The 15,674-nt window shown below is 42.9% G+C and overlaps 8 protein-coding genes across 8 annotated transcripts; 5 read left to right on the top strand and 3 right to left on the bottom strand.

The window, feature by feature from the left end:
• Window positions 1–541: 541 nt before the first annotated feature.
• On the top strand, window positions 542–2,110 carry PDI1 (LALA0S11e00782g1_1; the record flags this gene model as incomplete). Its single annotated transcript, XM_022775115.1, has 1 exon — window positions 542–2,110. One exon carries the CDS (start codon window positions 542–544, stop codon window positions 2,108–2,110), a length of 1,569 nt encoding a protein of 522 aa, XP_022630498.1.
• A 200-nt stretch (window positions 2,111–2,310) lies between these two features.
• MGR1 (LALA0S11e00760g1_1) lies at window positions 2,311–3,522 on the top strand (the record flags this gene model as incomplete). The annotated part of the gene is made up of 1 exon (XM_022775114.1): window positions 2,311–3,522. The coding sequence occupies one exon, from the start codon at window positions 2,311–2,313 to the stop codon at window positions 3,520–3,522; it is 1,212 nt and encodes a 403-aa protein (XP_022630497.1).
• A 192-nt stretch (window positions 3,523–3,714) lies between these two features.
• On the top strand, window positions 3,715–5,943 carry EMC1 (LALA0S11e00738g1_1; the record flags this gene model as incomplete). Its single annotated transcript, XM_022775113.1, has 1 exon — window positions 3,715–5,943. The coding sequence occupies one exon, from the start codon at window positions 3,715–3,717 to the stop codon at window positions 5,941–5,943; it is 2,229 nt and encodes a 742-aa protein (XP_022630496.1).
• A 688-nt stretch (window positions 5,944–6,631) lies between these two features.
• On the top strand, window positions 6,632–7,048 carry FPR2 (LALA0S11e00716g1_1; the record flags this gene model as incomplete). The annotated part of the gene is made up of 1 exon (XM_022775112.1): window positions 6,632–7,048. The coding sequence occupies one exon, from the start codon at window positions 6,632–6,634 to the stop codon at window positions 7,046–7,048; it is 417 nt and encodes a 138-aa protein (XP_022630495.1).
• An 863-nt stretch (window positions 7,049–7,911) lies between these two features.
• POF1 (LALA0S11e00694g1_1) lies at window positions 7,912–8,697 on the top strand (the record flags this gene model as incomplete). Its single annotated transcript, XM_022775109.1, has 1 exon — window positions 7,912–8,697. The coding sequence occupies one exon, from the start codon at window positions 7,912–7,914 to the stop codon at window positions 8,695–8,697; it is 786 nt and encodes a 261-aa protein (XP_022630494.1).
• A 32-nt stretch (window positions 8,698–8,729) lies between these two features.
• On the bottom strand, window positions 8,730–11,045 carry URC2 (LALA0S11e00672g1_1; the record flags this gene model as incomplete). The annotated part of the gene is made up of 1 exon (XM_022775108.1): window positions 8,730–11,045. The coding sequence occupies one exon, from the start codon at window positions 11,043–11,045 to the stop codon at window positions 8,730–8,732; it is 2,316 nt and encodes a 771-aa protein (XP_022630493.1).
• Window positions 11,046–12,112: 1,067 nt separating this feature from the next.
• On the bottom strand, window positions 12,113–13,549 carry LALA0_S11e00650g (LALA0S11e00650g1_1; the record flags this gene model as incomplete). Its single annotated transcript, XM_022775107.1, has 1 exon — window positions 12,113–13,549. The coding sequence occupies one exon, from the start codon at window positions 13,547–13,549 to the stop codon at window positions 12,113–12,115; it is 1,437 nt and encodes a 478-aa protein (XP_022630492.1).
• A 229-nt stretch (window positions 13,550–13,778) lies between these two features.
• On the bottom strand, window positions 13,779–15,272 carry SPS1 (LALA0S11e00628g1_1; the record flags this gene model as incomplete). Its single annotated transcript, XM_022775106.1, has 1 exon — window positions 13,779–15,272. The coding sequence occupies one exon, from the start codon at window positions 15,270–15,272 to the stop codon at window positions 13,779–13,781; it is 1,494 nt and encodes a 497-aa protein (XP_022630491.1).
• Window positions 15,273–15,674: the final 402 nt, after the last annotated feature.

Below are 15,674 nucleotides of genomic sequence, written 5' to 3'. Positions count from 1 at the left end.
TTATCTGAACATGTCCGAAGGTAGTGAATGGTTCGCTCAATTGACGCAGACCGCTTATTGAAGAGACTTTTTTCTGGGACGTTTAAATTGAGAGACCATTTCCCTGAAAGCAGTGGGTGAGTTGAATGCAAACTTAACAAAAGCCCTTTCATTAACGACCCGGTTCCATTTCACGCGCTGTAGCAGGCCAAGAGGTTAAACGGTCAACGAAAATCGCCTCTTTAACCCCTGTTGTGCTATCCTAACACTAGGAAACTCATTCAGCACACTCTATCCGCTGTAATATTCAGTACAGATGTGTTACACAGCTTAGCAGTAGCGGCTGGGATACTGGCAACTGTCTGATGAGAAGCGTAAGCTACTTGCGTGTAGTCGTGCACGTGCAACGTTGCGTACTCACGAGTACACCTTTAATCCCTACATACGAATACTACGTGGCATACTTGTCATATTTTCATATAAGTAAGCTTCACCGTAAGAGCTTTGGCGTTTGCCACTCACAACCTATCGTTTAAACTTCATCAAACAGCGCAACTAATCAATGCAACTGTCTAAAAAGATTGTATTGGCATTTGCAGCTTTCGGAGCTGCAATTGTAAATGCTCAGCAAGAAGCGACTGCTCCAGAGGGATCAGCCGTTGTCAAACTCACATCTGACACTTTTAACGAGTTTGTGAAGGAACACCCATTGGTTTTGGCCGAATTCTATGCACCATGGTGTGGACACTGTAAAACTTTGGCCCCACACTACGTGGAGGCAGCAGCAGTTCTAGAAAGCAAAGGTATTGCACTTGCACAGGTAGATTGCACAGAGGAAACCGAACTGTGTATGGAACAAGGAATCAAGGGTTACCCAACGCTCAAGGTGTTTAAGAACCACCAGATCGAGTCACCAAGTGAATACCAGGGAGGAAGAACCGCGCAGTCCATCATTTCATACATGACAGCCCAATCTATGCCAGCAGTTTCCGTGATTGCCGGCGAGGACGCTGAGGATGACTTTAAAGACATCTTGGCTGAATCCCCATCGGCTGTTATCGTCGATGGCGGTGTTTCTGGCCTCAACGATACTTTCCGCGAATTGGCAGAGCTTTTCAGAGATGACTTTATTTTCGTTCAGTACAACCAAACTGGTGCCGAACCTCAATTATCGATTTACTTGCCTAAGGAAGCAGAACCAATCAAATTTGAGGGAAAGAACAACTCGCTTACTCACCTGGTCGACTGGGTTCAAATCGAATCTAAGCCATATTTCGGTGAGATCAACGGTGAGACTTTTCAGTCATACATGAGTGCTAAGGTTCCTCTTGCTTATTATTTCTACAACAATGCTGAGGAACGTGCCTCTCATGAAGACTTTTTTTCTAAGTTGGGCAAGGAGCACAGAGGTGCGGTCAACTTTGTCGGTTTGGACGCTTCTTTGTACGGTAAACATGCCGAAAACCTCAACGTAAAGCAGCAATTCCCTCTTTTTGTGATCCACGATACCGAAAAGAACCTCAAGTATGGTCTACCACAGCTAAGTGACGAAAAATTCGCAGCTTTGACCAAGCCATTGGAATTGAAGACTAGCGATATTACTAAGTTCGTCAAAAGTTTCCTAAACGGTAAGTTGGAGCCTATCATCAAGTCCGAAGAAATCCCAGAAGTTCAAGAGACCAGCGTTTTCAGAATTGTCGGTAAGACCCACGACAACATTGTCAACGACGAGAAAAAAGATGTTCTGGTCAAGTACTACGCTCCATGGTGCGGTCACTGCAAGAGATTGGCTCCTATCTACGAGGAGTTGGCTGATGTTTACGCTTCTGAAGAATCTGCTAAGAGCAAAGTTGTTGTTGCCAACGTAGATGCTACTTTGAACGACGTCAACGTCGATCTAGAAGGTTACCCAACGTTGATTCTTTACCCAGCAGGCAAGGAATCATCTCCAGTAGTCTACTCTGGTGCTAGAGATTTGGAATCTCTCATGTCCTTCATATCGGAAAACGGTCACCACAAGGTGGACGGTTCTGCCATCTTGGAGCAAAAACTCGCGATGGAAGCCGCCAAAGAAGTTGACGAGGAGGCCGAAGCTATTGCAGAAGAAAGTGTAGACCACGATGAATTGTAAACACTATCACAATTAAATACTTAAAGTATACAGTCTTCTCTCATTGTTGAATATCCTTTTCGATCGTTTTCCTCCTACGGGCGGCGACGTCTCTTCTCTAAAAGAACGTGAAAAATAACATGAATAAATGAAAGTAGTTAAGATGCTGCTAGCACAGTTGCACCTTCGACTTCAACATATTTAGAGCCAGCAATCGTGCAATGGGTTTATACTCACCGCCTGATGGCTCTAAAAACCCCAACTTGTCTAAAATAGCGCATAAGGAGGACCCAGAAAAGCCTGATGATGATAAATCCATACAATTTTATCCAAGACCTAGTTTAGGACTACGACTTTGGGGACCTCTAGTCCCGGCTTCGGACAATAGAACCGGCCTTTGGACACTAGTGGGCATTCAAACGGCAATCGGACTGTTTTGCTTTAAAAGATTCAGGACTTTGGGTAGCAAAATTGTGAAGAGAGATATATCTGAATTTCCCAGTTTGAACAGGTTTTCCACGAGTCGAGGTGATATTTACATGGGTACACATCTTGGCACTTCTTTTGGTGGAACACATTCATTTCAGAGAATCGGACGCGAAGGCCCAAGTAGATTCTTTCAGTCTGCTAAATTCAATGCATTCAAAAGAACAATTTACTTGCTGAGTGGCTCGCTATTGCTGAGTCAGTCACTTCTCGAGACTTGTAGGCTCTCTATTTTGAAATACGACCCATGGTACGAGGAAGCACGCTCAGTTCGGGAAAAGCAGTTCTTCAACGACATTGTTCGCTATTATCATGAAGGCATTGATCCCACAAGATTCAAGGTGAAAGATGCCGTCAACGGAAACGTCCTACCACTGAATACACCCGAAGTGAAACAAAGTGTTGCGCTAGCGCGTGCTACTGTTGAGGCTGACAGCTACCTGATATCTTGGTTTGGGCCTCTAGAATACAAGCCTATGACCTTTACTGAGTATTTAGACAAGCTCGAATATCACCTGGAAATGACCGACTTTATTCGGAACCGACACACGAAGGAGACCACAACCCTCTTGCTGGGGCGGGCCGTATCGCACAAGAAACAAGAGTTGCAGGACCTCATAAAGAAGAATTCCCAAACGAAGCAACTTGTGCACTCCCTCATGGAGTCAGCTCCAAAACACAGCATGCCCGTTTCTAACGGTCCCCGCCAAACGGCGTTCAAAGGCCTCATTTTTGATTCCAGCCTTCAAGATCCACAAGACATTGACCTGGCGGAAACTTGGTCTGCTTTCAACCCATGGTTGGACTTGGCATTAGAAACTTCGCTAAGCATCAAATTTCTGCCGACTGTTTTGATGTCAGAGGAAAATGCGACAGACAACAACGATAATCAACCCGTCGACAAAAATGATTGGAAAGATCCTAGTACTGATCCAAATAATCGCTGAAGGCTGACCACAGCCTACAAGCCGATGCTATCCATTTTCCTTTTACACCTTCGTGCCCTGCGATAATTTCTTGGATGTTCAATATCGAGCGAAGTTCATCGTCTTGTAAGTAAAGATTTGTATTTCAAGCATCGCCTCCCATTTCAACAATTCAAGCGTAGAAACCATTGAACGCTTCCATTGCCTTGCTTAATGACCAGAGCTTTCAGTTTTCTACTTGGCTTGACATTGCTTGCCTTGGCAAATTTTGGGAAAGTTCTCGCGGTTTTTGATGACGAGGTCGACAGTATAGATTGGCATTTGGATAACATTGGCAATTACGAATTTGTCCTCTCTACCGTAGTTGAAGATGGCAGCGATCAACTAGTCATTGTTTCATCTTTGGGCGATAAATCTTTACTTTCGTGGGTCAATAGTACCGATGGGAAAGTGCTGGACAGACTTCCATTAGATATTCAGGCATTGAACGCAGCTACAAGCAGTCACAATGAGCTAATTCTTGTAAATGAGGATGGGGCAAGAATCATTGTCGATCTGCTCACTGGTTCAGAAGTTCCAAATAGAATCGAATCCATCGACTCTGATATTTTGTCCCCTTGCCGTCCAGATATGTCATTGATTCAATTGGCCGGCAAAAAACTGAAAGTTCTCGACCAAAATAAGGAGCAAGTAGTCTTTTTGCATGAACTGCCCGAAGATTTTAAGGAAGTGGTGTTTTTCAACAGTCACGACGATGGCGACTTTGATATCATCATTTCTACAGATTCCCAAAAGTTTCACTTTCTCAGAGTGGCCGATTATAGGTTATCTCAAAGCTGGACCAGAGACGAATCCGTAGCGAATATCAAAGCTTTTGCTTTCGTTTCAGCGAAAGATTCTTCTAGTGCGAGGCTTTTCGCTGAAATTTCACAGGAGGAATCCTTGAACTTCATAGAGGCTTATGCTTATCGCGTGCGGCAAAACGTACAGCGTTTGACTAGCTATTTGGCTGGAAAGAATTTTTCTGTGGGCAGCATCGTCAAAGAGCTTCTACTAGGTGAAGACGACGAGGTCACTTCCCTTCAAAAAGATATCAGTTTTGGGTTCATGAAGTACTTGATTGTGGCAACTGACAAGGGAAAGATATTAAATCTTGACGCGCGCTCAGGAAAAAAGATTTGGTCCATCGATACCCACCTGGAGGACATTTTGAAGTTAGAAGCAACCAGCTTTGATACTGAACTGCTTGTAATAACAAAAAGCGGCACCTCTTTGACTTTTGAAATCAGCATAATTGAAAAGGAGCCATTCTTGTTGAGTAAATCAAAATTACCAGCAAATAGTTTCGTTGAGCCTTTTGCAGATGGCGATTTCGTCTACTTGGAGCTCGAAGATCACTCAAAAATGGTTTTGAACCGCTCACGTAAGGCAAGCGAAGACTCCTTTCTCCTCTATCATGACGAAACTCAGCTCAGCTCACACCTCTACAAAAACGAGGCCTTGGAGGAAACGTGGAGAATTTACTTAGACGGAGAAGAAAAGATTTTGGCTTTCTGTGAAAGAGACCAAAGTCCTGTGGTAAGCTTAGGCAGCATCTTGGGAAACAGAACGGTACTTTACAAGTATCTATATCCGTACCTAGCAGCCTACATTACCGGTGACTCAACTACAAACATTATGACGGTACGAATTATTGACATTGCGACTGGAGAGTTAGTTCATTCCGTCTCCCATAATGATACGGTTGATTTGACATCGTCGATCAACTTAGTAGTTGGCGAAAATTGGGTCGTCTATACCTATTTCAGCAACGATCCTCTTCCGGAACAAAAAATTGGTGTCATCGAGCTTTATGAATCGCTAACGCCGAACGTAAGATTGAGCAGCGGTTCATCAGCAGCTGATCCTTTGTCTAATGTCCTGAGACCTGAGGTTGTCCAGAAAGCCTACATGTACCCAGAGACTATCAAAAACTTGGCGCTCACGAAGACTAAGTTTGGTATTACAATACGATCCGTGGTACTTGAGCTTGAAAATGGACAAATAACTTCTCTCCCAAAATTCATTTTGAACGCCAGGAGAATTGAAGAATCATTGATGTCCGCAGATGACAAAAAAGAATTTTTGAACTCCCCCTACGTCAGCGCCATTCCTGTCAGTGATTTCACGATTTTAACGCACCATAGACGAGTACTCTCTGGACCAAACTCTCACCTCATCTCCGTTCCAACGAATTTGGAGTCGACCAGTATTGTTTGCAGTCTTGGCCATGATCTCTTTTGCACTAAAGTGACGCCATCGTCTCAATTTGATAAACTGAAGCCCAGCTTTCAGAAGGGTCAACTGATTTCAACTGTGGTTGGACTATTTGTGTTATGCTTCTTCATAAGGCCTATGGTTGACACCAAGAAGCTGAAGACAAAGTGGCTTGTGAAAAGCTAAGAATTGCCAAAATAACTGGCTACTACTTTTGTTGAACTTTTGAGGGTGATCAACTGTTACTCATTTGATGCTTATTATCGAATATAGCGTATCATCTTGGATTTTGAAGGCGAGGGCCTGTCACCTCACAGGTTGCCCAATACTTATGCGCCTTGAATTTCACCCGTATACCTCGATGGTGGATCTGACAATCCGTTGCTTTCTCTGGAAGGGTTCGGATTGTCAGGTCGACAATTCTCACTCAAAGTGAACCAGAATAGAGTGTCGAACTGACTTCAGATAAAGCTGTCGAAACTTTTGTCGGCTTTATGACGCAGCTTCTTTCTCTAGAGGCTCTTACTTTCTAAGCTAGCACCAGCAGGGATTAGACGCCACGCTCAACAGCTGACGTTGCAATACACTAGGTACCTCTACTTCACAACGGAGTCTTAAAAATGGCGAACCTTTATAAACATACTTTGAACGTAACTGAATGTAGTGAGATATCAATAGCGGCCATAGAACAAGCTTTTCAATCGCTCGCTATCTTGATATGAACGCGTGTGTTATTGTTACATGTCTTTCACGTGTGGGTGTTGAAAGTGGTTACTTTCGAATAAACTTCAGATACAGTTTTAAGACTCTGAGTAGCAGCAATTCAGTTGAAAACCTCTCTTTCGTCAGTCTTTAGAATTCATAAAAGCAAACAATGCAATTAACCAAAGTATTCGGTCTTCTAGGGCTTTCCTGTGGTGTCCTAGCTGGAAATTTGACTGCTCTTGACATCAAGATTGTCAAAACCATTCCCGCGAGTGAATGTAAAGTAAAGGCTGAAGACGGAGACATTGTTTCTGTCCACTACTCTGGATCTCTAGATGGCTCAACTGATCTATTCGATTCATCTTACCAAAGAGGAGTTCCAATTTCTTTTGAGCTAGGTTCTGGTCGAGTGATTCAAGGTTGGGATCAAGGCATAAAGGGTATGTGCATTGGTGAAAAACGTGAATTACGTATTCCTAGCAGCTTGGGTTATGGTGCCCGTGGTGCTGGTTCGGTTATACCACCAAATTCTGATCTTTTCTTTGAGACTACGTTGGTGGATGTAAGAAGACGGGATGAGCTCTGAAGGAAGAACGCAAAGTAGTGCGAAAACATAGTTTAGATTCGAAAATATAGAAACTACCACTCAAGAGCTGTGGTTCATTTGAGATTTCTGCGTTCTTTGCTTGCGTGCATGACATAAGGATGCTCGATTACGGTGCAGAAATTTGCGAAACAACACATTTTCAAGGCTAAAAGGCTGTAACCAAAGTATAACATTATCACCGTCCCTTGAAACAGCTCAAAAAAGTAGGTCCTTACTCAAAATCATCACAGAGGTGAGCCGAGTTGATGGATTTGTTCCCACGAAGCTAAGTAACTAAGACATCACGATTAACATTGAAGGTAAGAAGAGACAACCAGCTCGTCAGTGTCTATTCTTGTAGTTTCAGTTCAATGCTTATTATGATTGCATTGATTGATTACCAATTGAGTGACGTTAGTGACATGAACCTGAGTTTCTTGCACCCACAGTGTCGGAAAGATGTCGGAACAATATAAAGTGATAAATTGAACTCATTACGGCAAAGTGTTAGCAACTCGTATCAAGCGTCATCCCACAGCCTCGTGGAACTTCAATGTTTGCAGGTATGGCGGTCACTTTCATGCTTTGACAGTGTGATTCTTATTTCCGACTTCCAAGTTCCGTTAAAAATCATAGACTCCAAAGCAGAATGGACATCTTTATATTCGAGAAATCAACATTTTACTTTTGATGAAGAGCGTGCATTAAGGTATTCTTTGTCTACCACTTTCGCGGCCCGCTAATGGTCTGTAAACCGAATCTAATTCTTGTCATCCTATTTTCATTACATCAATAAATAAGTTATTTGTATTTCGAGCCATATCAGTTGAAAATCCGAACCAAATAGTCGAGGTTCAGCCGCGATGCTCATTAAGAAATGCTCTGAACATCTTAAAACATTCCTCGCATCCAATGCCACTTTCGAGATAATATATGGTCAACGGCAAATCAACAATATAGATAGATTACTAGTGCTAGATTCGTCTTTCAATCCACCTCACAATGGCCACTTAAATTTGATAAGAAAGGCGGCACAACGTTACAGAGATAGTAGACTGCATATCGTATTATTGCTTTCCCTCAACAACGCCGACAAAGAAGTTAAACCAGCTGCTTTCGATAAGAGGCTCGATATGATGTGCCTATTTTGCGACTCCCTCGAAAAAGACGCGATGAAGACTTCTGTCGCAGTTACCACATATGGCAAGTTTGTCGAGAAGTCTAAAGTCATACACAACAAGCTCGGAGATGGGTTTCAAGTTGTTTATTTGGTGGGATTCGATACGATCACAAGAATATTCGACCCCAAATACTATGCACCAAGCTTGGTGGCCGAGGCTCTCGCTTCATTCATGGATAAGACTGAATTGTACTGTCTCACTAGAGGTGGTAACTCCGAAATTGAGCAGCAGTTAAACTACCCAGAAGATATCGCAAAAGGCGAATACGAGCCTGAAATCCCGCGCATTTGGCATCAAAAAATTGTGGTGGAACAGAACACCCCAAACGCCAATGAAATATCATCCACGATAGTCAGGAGCATGATATCGAGCGGAGAACGAGGTGCAATAGCTTTAATGCCAAAGGTAATTTACGAGTACGCTCTTCAAAAACAAGACGGGCTCACCATTTTCGAAGTGAAAAAGTGAATTAACTGGTAGCGCCCTACTCAATCCTTGGATTAATGTGACTCTGGCCGCAAAGAAGAGAATATGTTTTGAGTGGTTGGTTTCAAGTTTTCGAAAAAGTCTTGAAAAAAATCCTCAAACGAGTTGAACTGGTCAACGTCGGGCATATTAAAGCTGCCTGCGGCAGCACTTTCTGCTCCGCTCGCATGAGATCCCGGAGACAAAACGCTTTGCGGCGACTCCGGATTATGAAGTACACCTGGCATAACAAATGAACGAAATTCTTGTGGGGCACCCTGGGATGAATAAGCCAGAGCATCGCCTCCATCATGCACCTTTTTCTTTCCCGTTTCAATTAAGGACTTTATGATCTTGCCAACATTTTCTGTAGCTTCATTGAGCTTCTCGCCAATTGTGTGTAAATGCCAGTAAATCTTGGTGCAGAGACTCAGGATCTGTTCCCTTTCAGAGGCATCGAAAAAGTGTATGAAATCGCACAATGTCAAGCAGGCATACACAAGTTGATATACCGTGATGACAGGCGCTCCTTTGATGAGCGAAGATGGTAACTTCAAGAATCCATCCAAAAGCGTAAAACAGTAGGTTTTCATGGTCTTCAAAATCGATTCAAACAAATGTAGTTCGTTCCCATATTCTTCATAGAATTCGGTCACAAATGATCGACAGATCATGATGTAATAGTAATTGTAAGCAAACAAGAGGACCCCTCCTCCGTCCTTTGATAGTAGCTCATCCCAATTTTTTAGCCAGTATTCCAACTCAGGGAACGTCAAGGGGGCATCCGAATCTGTCAGGGTACCTTTCTCTGCTGTGATTTTTTCTTGCCGCGCTACATAATCATCAGCAAAGTTTCTGAAGTAAGATTTGAAGTTGAGAAATATGTTGTTAACAATCTCACTCAAATTGATCTCACTTATTTTAATATCATCTCCGAAGTTTGCCTGTGGAAATCGAGCTGTAAGGTTATTAAAGTCATCCAGAACTTCGTCGGGCACCAGAAAACTTCCGAAACCAATAGAGTACTGCAGTCGACAAGCCGTCAAAGAATTCAAAATCCTCAGATGATACATGTCCAACGCATTATATTCTTCACCGTCAATCACCCTTTCCTTTATTTTGTGGAAATCGATAATGTTTAGAAGGCTGCTTATTGCAAAGTTAGTTAAGACCAGAGAATTGAACTTCATTTGACGATGCCTTTTGGCCTTCCGCGACACATTGAACATGCTACAGTAAAGAATGGCCTCAATGTCGTGGTCTGTTAGTCTTTCGAACATCGTAAGAGTATTGGTGAGGAGACGCTCAACTAAAGGATACATTACTTCCTGTTCTTCCTCGTATTTTCCGTTTTCTTCAAAACCCATAGCGATAATTGCAAAGACGCTGGATATGAATATATGCTTCTCGACATAAACTCGGTCTATTTCCTTGACACCACCTGGGATAATCCAGAAATGGGATTTTTCAAGAAAGTCGCGGGATAAAAATAGGCACATCTTCTCATGCTCATTGAAGAATTTGATGAAATTAGTTCTTGCAACAACAAAAGGTCTTTGTGTCTTGGCAACCTTGTCCTTCTTTGATTGCACTTTGGTGGGAAAAAGTCGCTCGTCAATATCGCTAATAAGTTTCAAGGGTGGTTCTTGCAATTTGAGACCGTTTAGATCTACCTTGTGGAGGTCAGTGAAAAATGAATGACCATCGTCCTTGCTACCAGGAGTAGAGAGCGCATCATCGTTTGAATCATCCCGATCACCTCCTTTTACATGATGAATTGTATCCTTACTAAGTGGCACTTTTCCATTGTGGGAGTTCAATTTTCGAGCATCGACGGTTATATTTTTACGATTCAAGTCGTTCTTGACAGCGGAATCTGAGCCTTGTGCCAACATTACTAGCAAGTCCAGCTTGCTATTTAAATTACTCAGATTAGCCTCCAGCCTATTAAGCCTGTTGTTGAAAGTAGTCATGAAGGGTTGCGGATTGGACAAAGATTTCAAAGCAGTTTCTTTGACGTGCGAATCAGAAATGGAAGTTGAAAAGGGCGCTTCCGATGATTCCTCTACAGTAGCCAGGATCTCACCTTGCCGCTCATCGGTAAGTGAGCAGTCCAGATTCAACACGTTGCATCGATGGCAGCGCCCTATCAGCGGTTCGAAATCGCATCGGGTCTTGAATTTCCGGCAGACATCGCAACTATACGTTTTCCGTTTCTTGCGTGGCTTACGAGCCGATTCCGGAGCGAAAGAACGTTTTCCCAGGCCTTCTGCATTATTTCCGTTGGTATCGGCCCTTGCAGTTCTTTCTGCTTTGTTGACTCGATGTTGAACTCCGTTCGTCGATACCATTTAGCCAAGAGCTATAACTTTATAGTAAGTAGATCGAATCACCCTTCAAAGATATGATTCTTAGTGTTTGAACTTGGCAAGTGTCTTTCACACTCTTCTTAAGGTATGTGACAGTGTCAAAGCAAACCAAACGCGTTAAGAGACGTGCTCATGCCTAGAAATGTTACTGTGACATGTACACACTTGTTTAGTGCCCAGACCGCTATCACTAACTGATACGTCGATAGTGATAGTTAAACCGTTTATCTCTAACGAGCTGACTAAGGTGTTTGGAGGATAATCTTGCGATATATTGTAGCTGCCTTCCTAGAATTATGACTTAGGATGGAGAGAACTTTCTTTAAGCGCTTTCTCGACCATCAGAGCTTTTAATGGTGTTTTTGATCAGTATCGAAGACTTCATGCTGAGACCTAGTGCTTTGAGTGCAGTACGACAAGAGTTGTAGCCACTATCAAGCGAATCGATACAAAAAGACAATCAGATTTCCTTTGCCAATAGATCCAGTTTCTTAGTAGTAAATCATGTCGGCAAAACAGAGTAAACAGTAAATGGAAATTGGTCACGTGATTGACCTTCGCATTGCTCAAGTGACTGGTTAGGGTCTTTAAAACACGCATTTCACCAACTTAACTGACGCTTCGATCTAGAGAGATCTGAATTAAGGTTTTTACCATTCAATCCAGCTTCAATGATCCCTGCTTTACATATGAAGAGGATCCTAGAAGTATCTGTTAGCTTTGATGTCAGTTTTAAGAAATATATATATATATAGATATTATATATATATACATATAAACCAATATTAGAGCGACAGGCATCACGAATTTGCGCCGATGCCGGCGACGATGAGTCATCGATTAATGGAAAGAAGGTTAGGTGGCTAGCAGGTTTCGACAGCATTGGAAGTCAACAGAGAGTATCCTTCTAATCAAACTTTTTTTTTCGACTATCTCCACAAAGTATTTTTACACAACAGCGCCAGAGAGAGCCGTCAAGTGTACCAAGTACAATGACATATATGACAATAAAAAAGGGCTACAAAAAGGTGGTGTCTTAAACCAACAAATCAGCGAGTGATTGCAGAGCAGATCGAGATTGCAGCCCATCCAAAAACAAGCGCAAAGCCAATATTAACTATCCCGGACTTGTTCACAACCGACGATGCAACATTGGTCTTTTCAGAAGTTTCTGGTTTGATCTCAAATTGTGTCTCCTGATGGTCCAACAATTTTCCATCTTCACTCACCCGAGCGGTATTTCTAGACTGACCCGTGGTACACATAATCCTGCCCCCACGAATAATAGAGTTTCCGCTCGCCGGAGTAATCCATTTGCTGCAATCCAAAGTACTAGAGGTACTTCTCACCAAAGCACTTCCTCTGACCAACCTCAGTTTGGGAAATTCTGTGTCGTGAAAGGTTCCAATAAATTGAATGGCACCTCCGATCTCGCGTAATTCTGGTAAGAAGTCAATTTTGTCAATGTTGGAATTATTTGCAATCATCAGTCCACCTTGGATTGTTGTCACATTAGAAAAGTCAACACGGGCCAACCGTGAGTTTTGAATCACACCGAGAGTACCACCGACCGTCTTTAGTAAAGGAGCTTCAAACGATTCAAAGTAGTTTTCAATAATCTCCAACGATTTATTGACATGTTGTAAGCGAGGAAAACTGATGGAAGCAACGTCCCTGACTGTCAAATTATTGGCCCATAATAATGCAGGCATTTCAACTTGAAGTTCCCTTGCGTTAGATGAAATACTGAGCTGCTCGTGAACTTGCTTAACATTACTCTTGACATATTCCATATACCTGTTGTTGTTGATGTTCAAAATCTCTAAGTCCTCAATGTTTTCGAGAACATCGATACCTATCAAAGAAGTGTCTGATATAGTAACGCGCTTCGCGTGGCTTATGTTAGGAGCCAAGCTCAATGAGGTCAATGTGGGGACCACTTTCCACTCCATTACATCAAAGTGATGCAAGGTCGGCAAATACACGCTTGTCAAAGACGTCAAACTGTCAATCTTGAATGTTCCTCCAACGCTAACAAGATTGTGCCCTTGGATGCGCACAACCTCTGGAAGATTCTCGATGATAAGATCACCATTAATATTTTGAAGGCCTCCCAGATCTATAACCGGGTCCAGGAACTCGGAGATTTGTAAGGTACCAGCAATAGATCTACAGCTTTGCTGCAATTGGTACAACTGAGCCGCACTCTCGATATTGTGCACGTCTTTCTTGCAAATTTCTGCTACTGCTGTTGACTTCTCAAACCGTAGGGCCTGTACACCGACAACACCTGCCGACCATTCATCTTGCAAGGACTCGAATGCTGGTGCGGTTTCTCGTTTGCCAATGTTCTGAGTGTTAACTCGAACCGCATGTGGTCTGGTGAAATCTCTACTTCTTTCAAAAGGTTTCTGTGCTGAGGAGCCTGACGCTTGGTGGCCTTCGAGCAAAACTAGCGATGCTGCTAAAATCTCAGATAATCTCATGTTTCTTTGTGAGTAGACGTTATCTTGGGTTTGATGTAAGGAAGAGCTATGGTGCTTGTGGTATTCAATTGCGAGTTTTTATAATACGTGGATTGACCTGCCACAAGAAGCCTGAGCTGCCAAAGACTCATTTTGACACGATGCGTCTGACACATATGGACTAGTGTGGTCTGACGCATTCTGTCTAGTCTGACCTGATTATGACATGACTTGTATGCTTTTAGTTTAATTATAGAGAGGAATTATCTATGAAGCTCTTAATTTCTTCCATTCTGATGTACACTTCTTCAACGAATGCCTCACTCAATCCAGGCTGCGATTTCTCAGCTTCTTCAAAAAGATTTCTCAGCCTGCTCACCACATTTTTTGTATCGTCCGAGCGAGCTCTTTCGAAGATTTTGTCAAAGCTGTAAAGAGCCACATGCTTAAAATAATTTAAGCCCTTGCCGGACGTTTGAAGGACGTTCTTTCGAGCAGCTTTACCTTCGTGTATGCCCATTGAGACATCAAAATCTTTTTCGTGACGGCAATCTTTCATCCCTGGAGATGTAATGTTAGTTATCGGAGTGTTGACATCAGCACTTCCCAAAACAGAGATTGGACTTTTGTCGCTTCGCGGGGATGGCTGTTCCAAAATAGCCGAATTGAGTTTTGGAGGCTTCAACTCCTGGAAACTGTAGGAATTTTGTAGTCGCAAAACTTTTCGGTTTGAACTATCGAAATTCCAAGTTTGAAGATATTTCTTAACACCCGTCCCGTAGACCTTATCTGTAACACAATGACGAGGTTCTTTCAAATAATTTGTTCTCGCCTTCAGTTGTTGCACAAGGTCAACTTCTTTTTTCAAGTTACCAGCGCCCCTCCAAGTAAGCTTGCTGATAAATCTGTGGCTCAAGAGCTCCGATGCATTAGGACGCGCGTCCGGATCTTTAGTCAAACACAATGCTAAAAAATCCCGGACCGGGCTAGTGAAACGACCGTGCAATCTGGGTGGTTTCCTAATCGGAATGTTCATCAATACTTTCATTGGATCGTGCCTGGCGTATGGAGGTTGACCCGTTAGAAGTTCCATGACAGTTATACCCAACGACCAAATATCCGCTTTTTCGTCGTAGCCGTTGCCTCTTTTGGCAATAATTTCAGGTGCCATCCAGTAAGGTGTACCCACAAAGGTCGTACGCTTCAAAGTAGCCATGATCTGGCCACTGACCCCAAAATCTCCTAGCTTAATGTCGCCGTTGTCCGTAACTAGTATGTTGGCCGCCTTGACATCGCGATGTATTTTCTTCTGAGCGTGCAAGTACTCAAGTCCGTAGAGCACTTCCCGCACAATGAATGCAACTTTTTGCTCAGGTAACCGATGCTCTGGAAGATGTTTGAGAAGATCGGCACACGACCCACCGCCGCAATACTCCATAACGATCCACATTGAAACATCTTCCACGAAGGTTTTGTAGTATGTTGTAACGAAAGGTGCCCTCAGCTCTGACAAGAAGTAAATTTCTTGAGCTAGTATTTCTATATCGTCCTGTGTCTCTTCTAAGTTGATGATTTTTATAGCAACGACTGATCCGCTCTGTTTCTCGATGGCGCGATAAACATCTCCAAAGCTTCCCTTCCCAACACACTCTTTGATTTCGTATAGTTGAGAAGGCTTCACTCCTTCTAGTGTTTCACTGTCATTTGAGAGGCTTTCTCGGGAGTTCAGCTCATGTGTAACCATATTTGGAACTTATTTGTTAGCAATCTACCGTGGTGACCTCTTTGTAGAGCGTGAGCTGCGTTAAAGCGATGTGAGTAGCAAATTGAGCAGTGCAGACGCAAATTCTGGTGTGGATCTGATGGTTGTGATAATCTCAGTGAACGTTATGAAGCTTTTAACACAAAGTGTCGATAGGAAAGGTTTGTGACAGTTACGACAGCGGTTTTAACCACGTGATCGATATTTGGTGGACCAAGTAACTTTACGACCCTGCGAGTTACATTCTGACCAATAACGTATTCGAGCTCAACTTTGGCTTTACTTCCTGTCTTATCTCTCTTTCGACACCTTTGGTTCAATTTTTGTGTCCAGCCTAAGACTTCTTTCGCTTAAATGATGTCCCCTTGGGTGAAAACGAATGGC

Source organism: Lachancea lanzarotensis, scaffold LALA0S11 (assembly GCF_000938715.1).
Source record: "Lachancea lanzarotensis genome assembly LALA0, scaffold LALA0S11, whole genome shotgun sequence".
NCBI classification, from domain to species: domain Eukaryota; kingdom Fungi; phylum Ascomycota; class Saccharomycetes; order Saccharomycetales; family Saccharomycetaceae; genus Lachancea; species Lachancea lanzarotensis.
The sequence above is the reverse complement of the archived record's forward strand: the minus strand, read 5'-3'. Positions and strand labels throughout refer to the sequence as shown.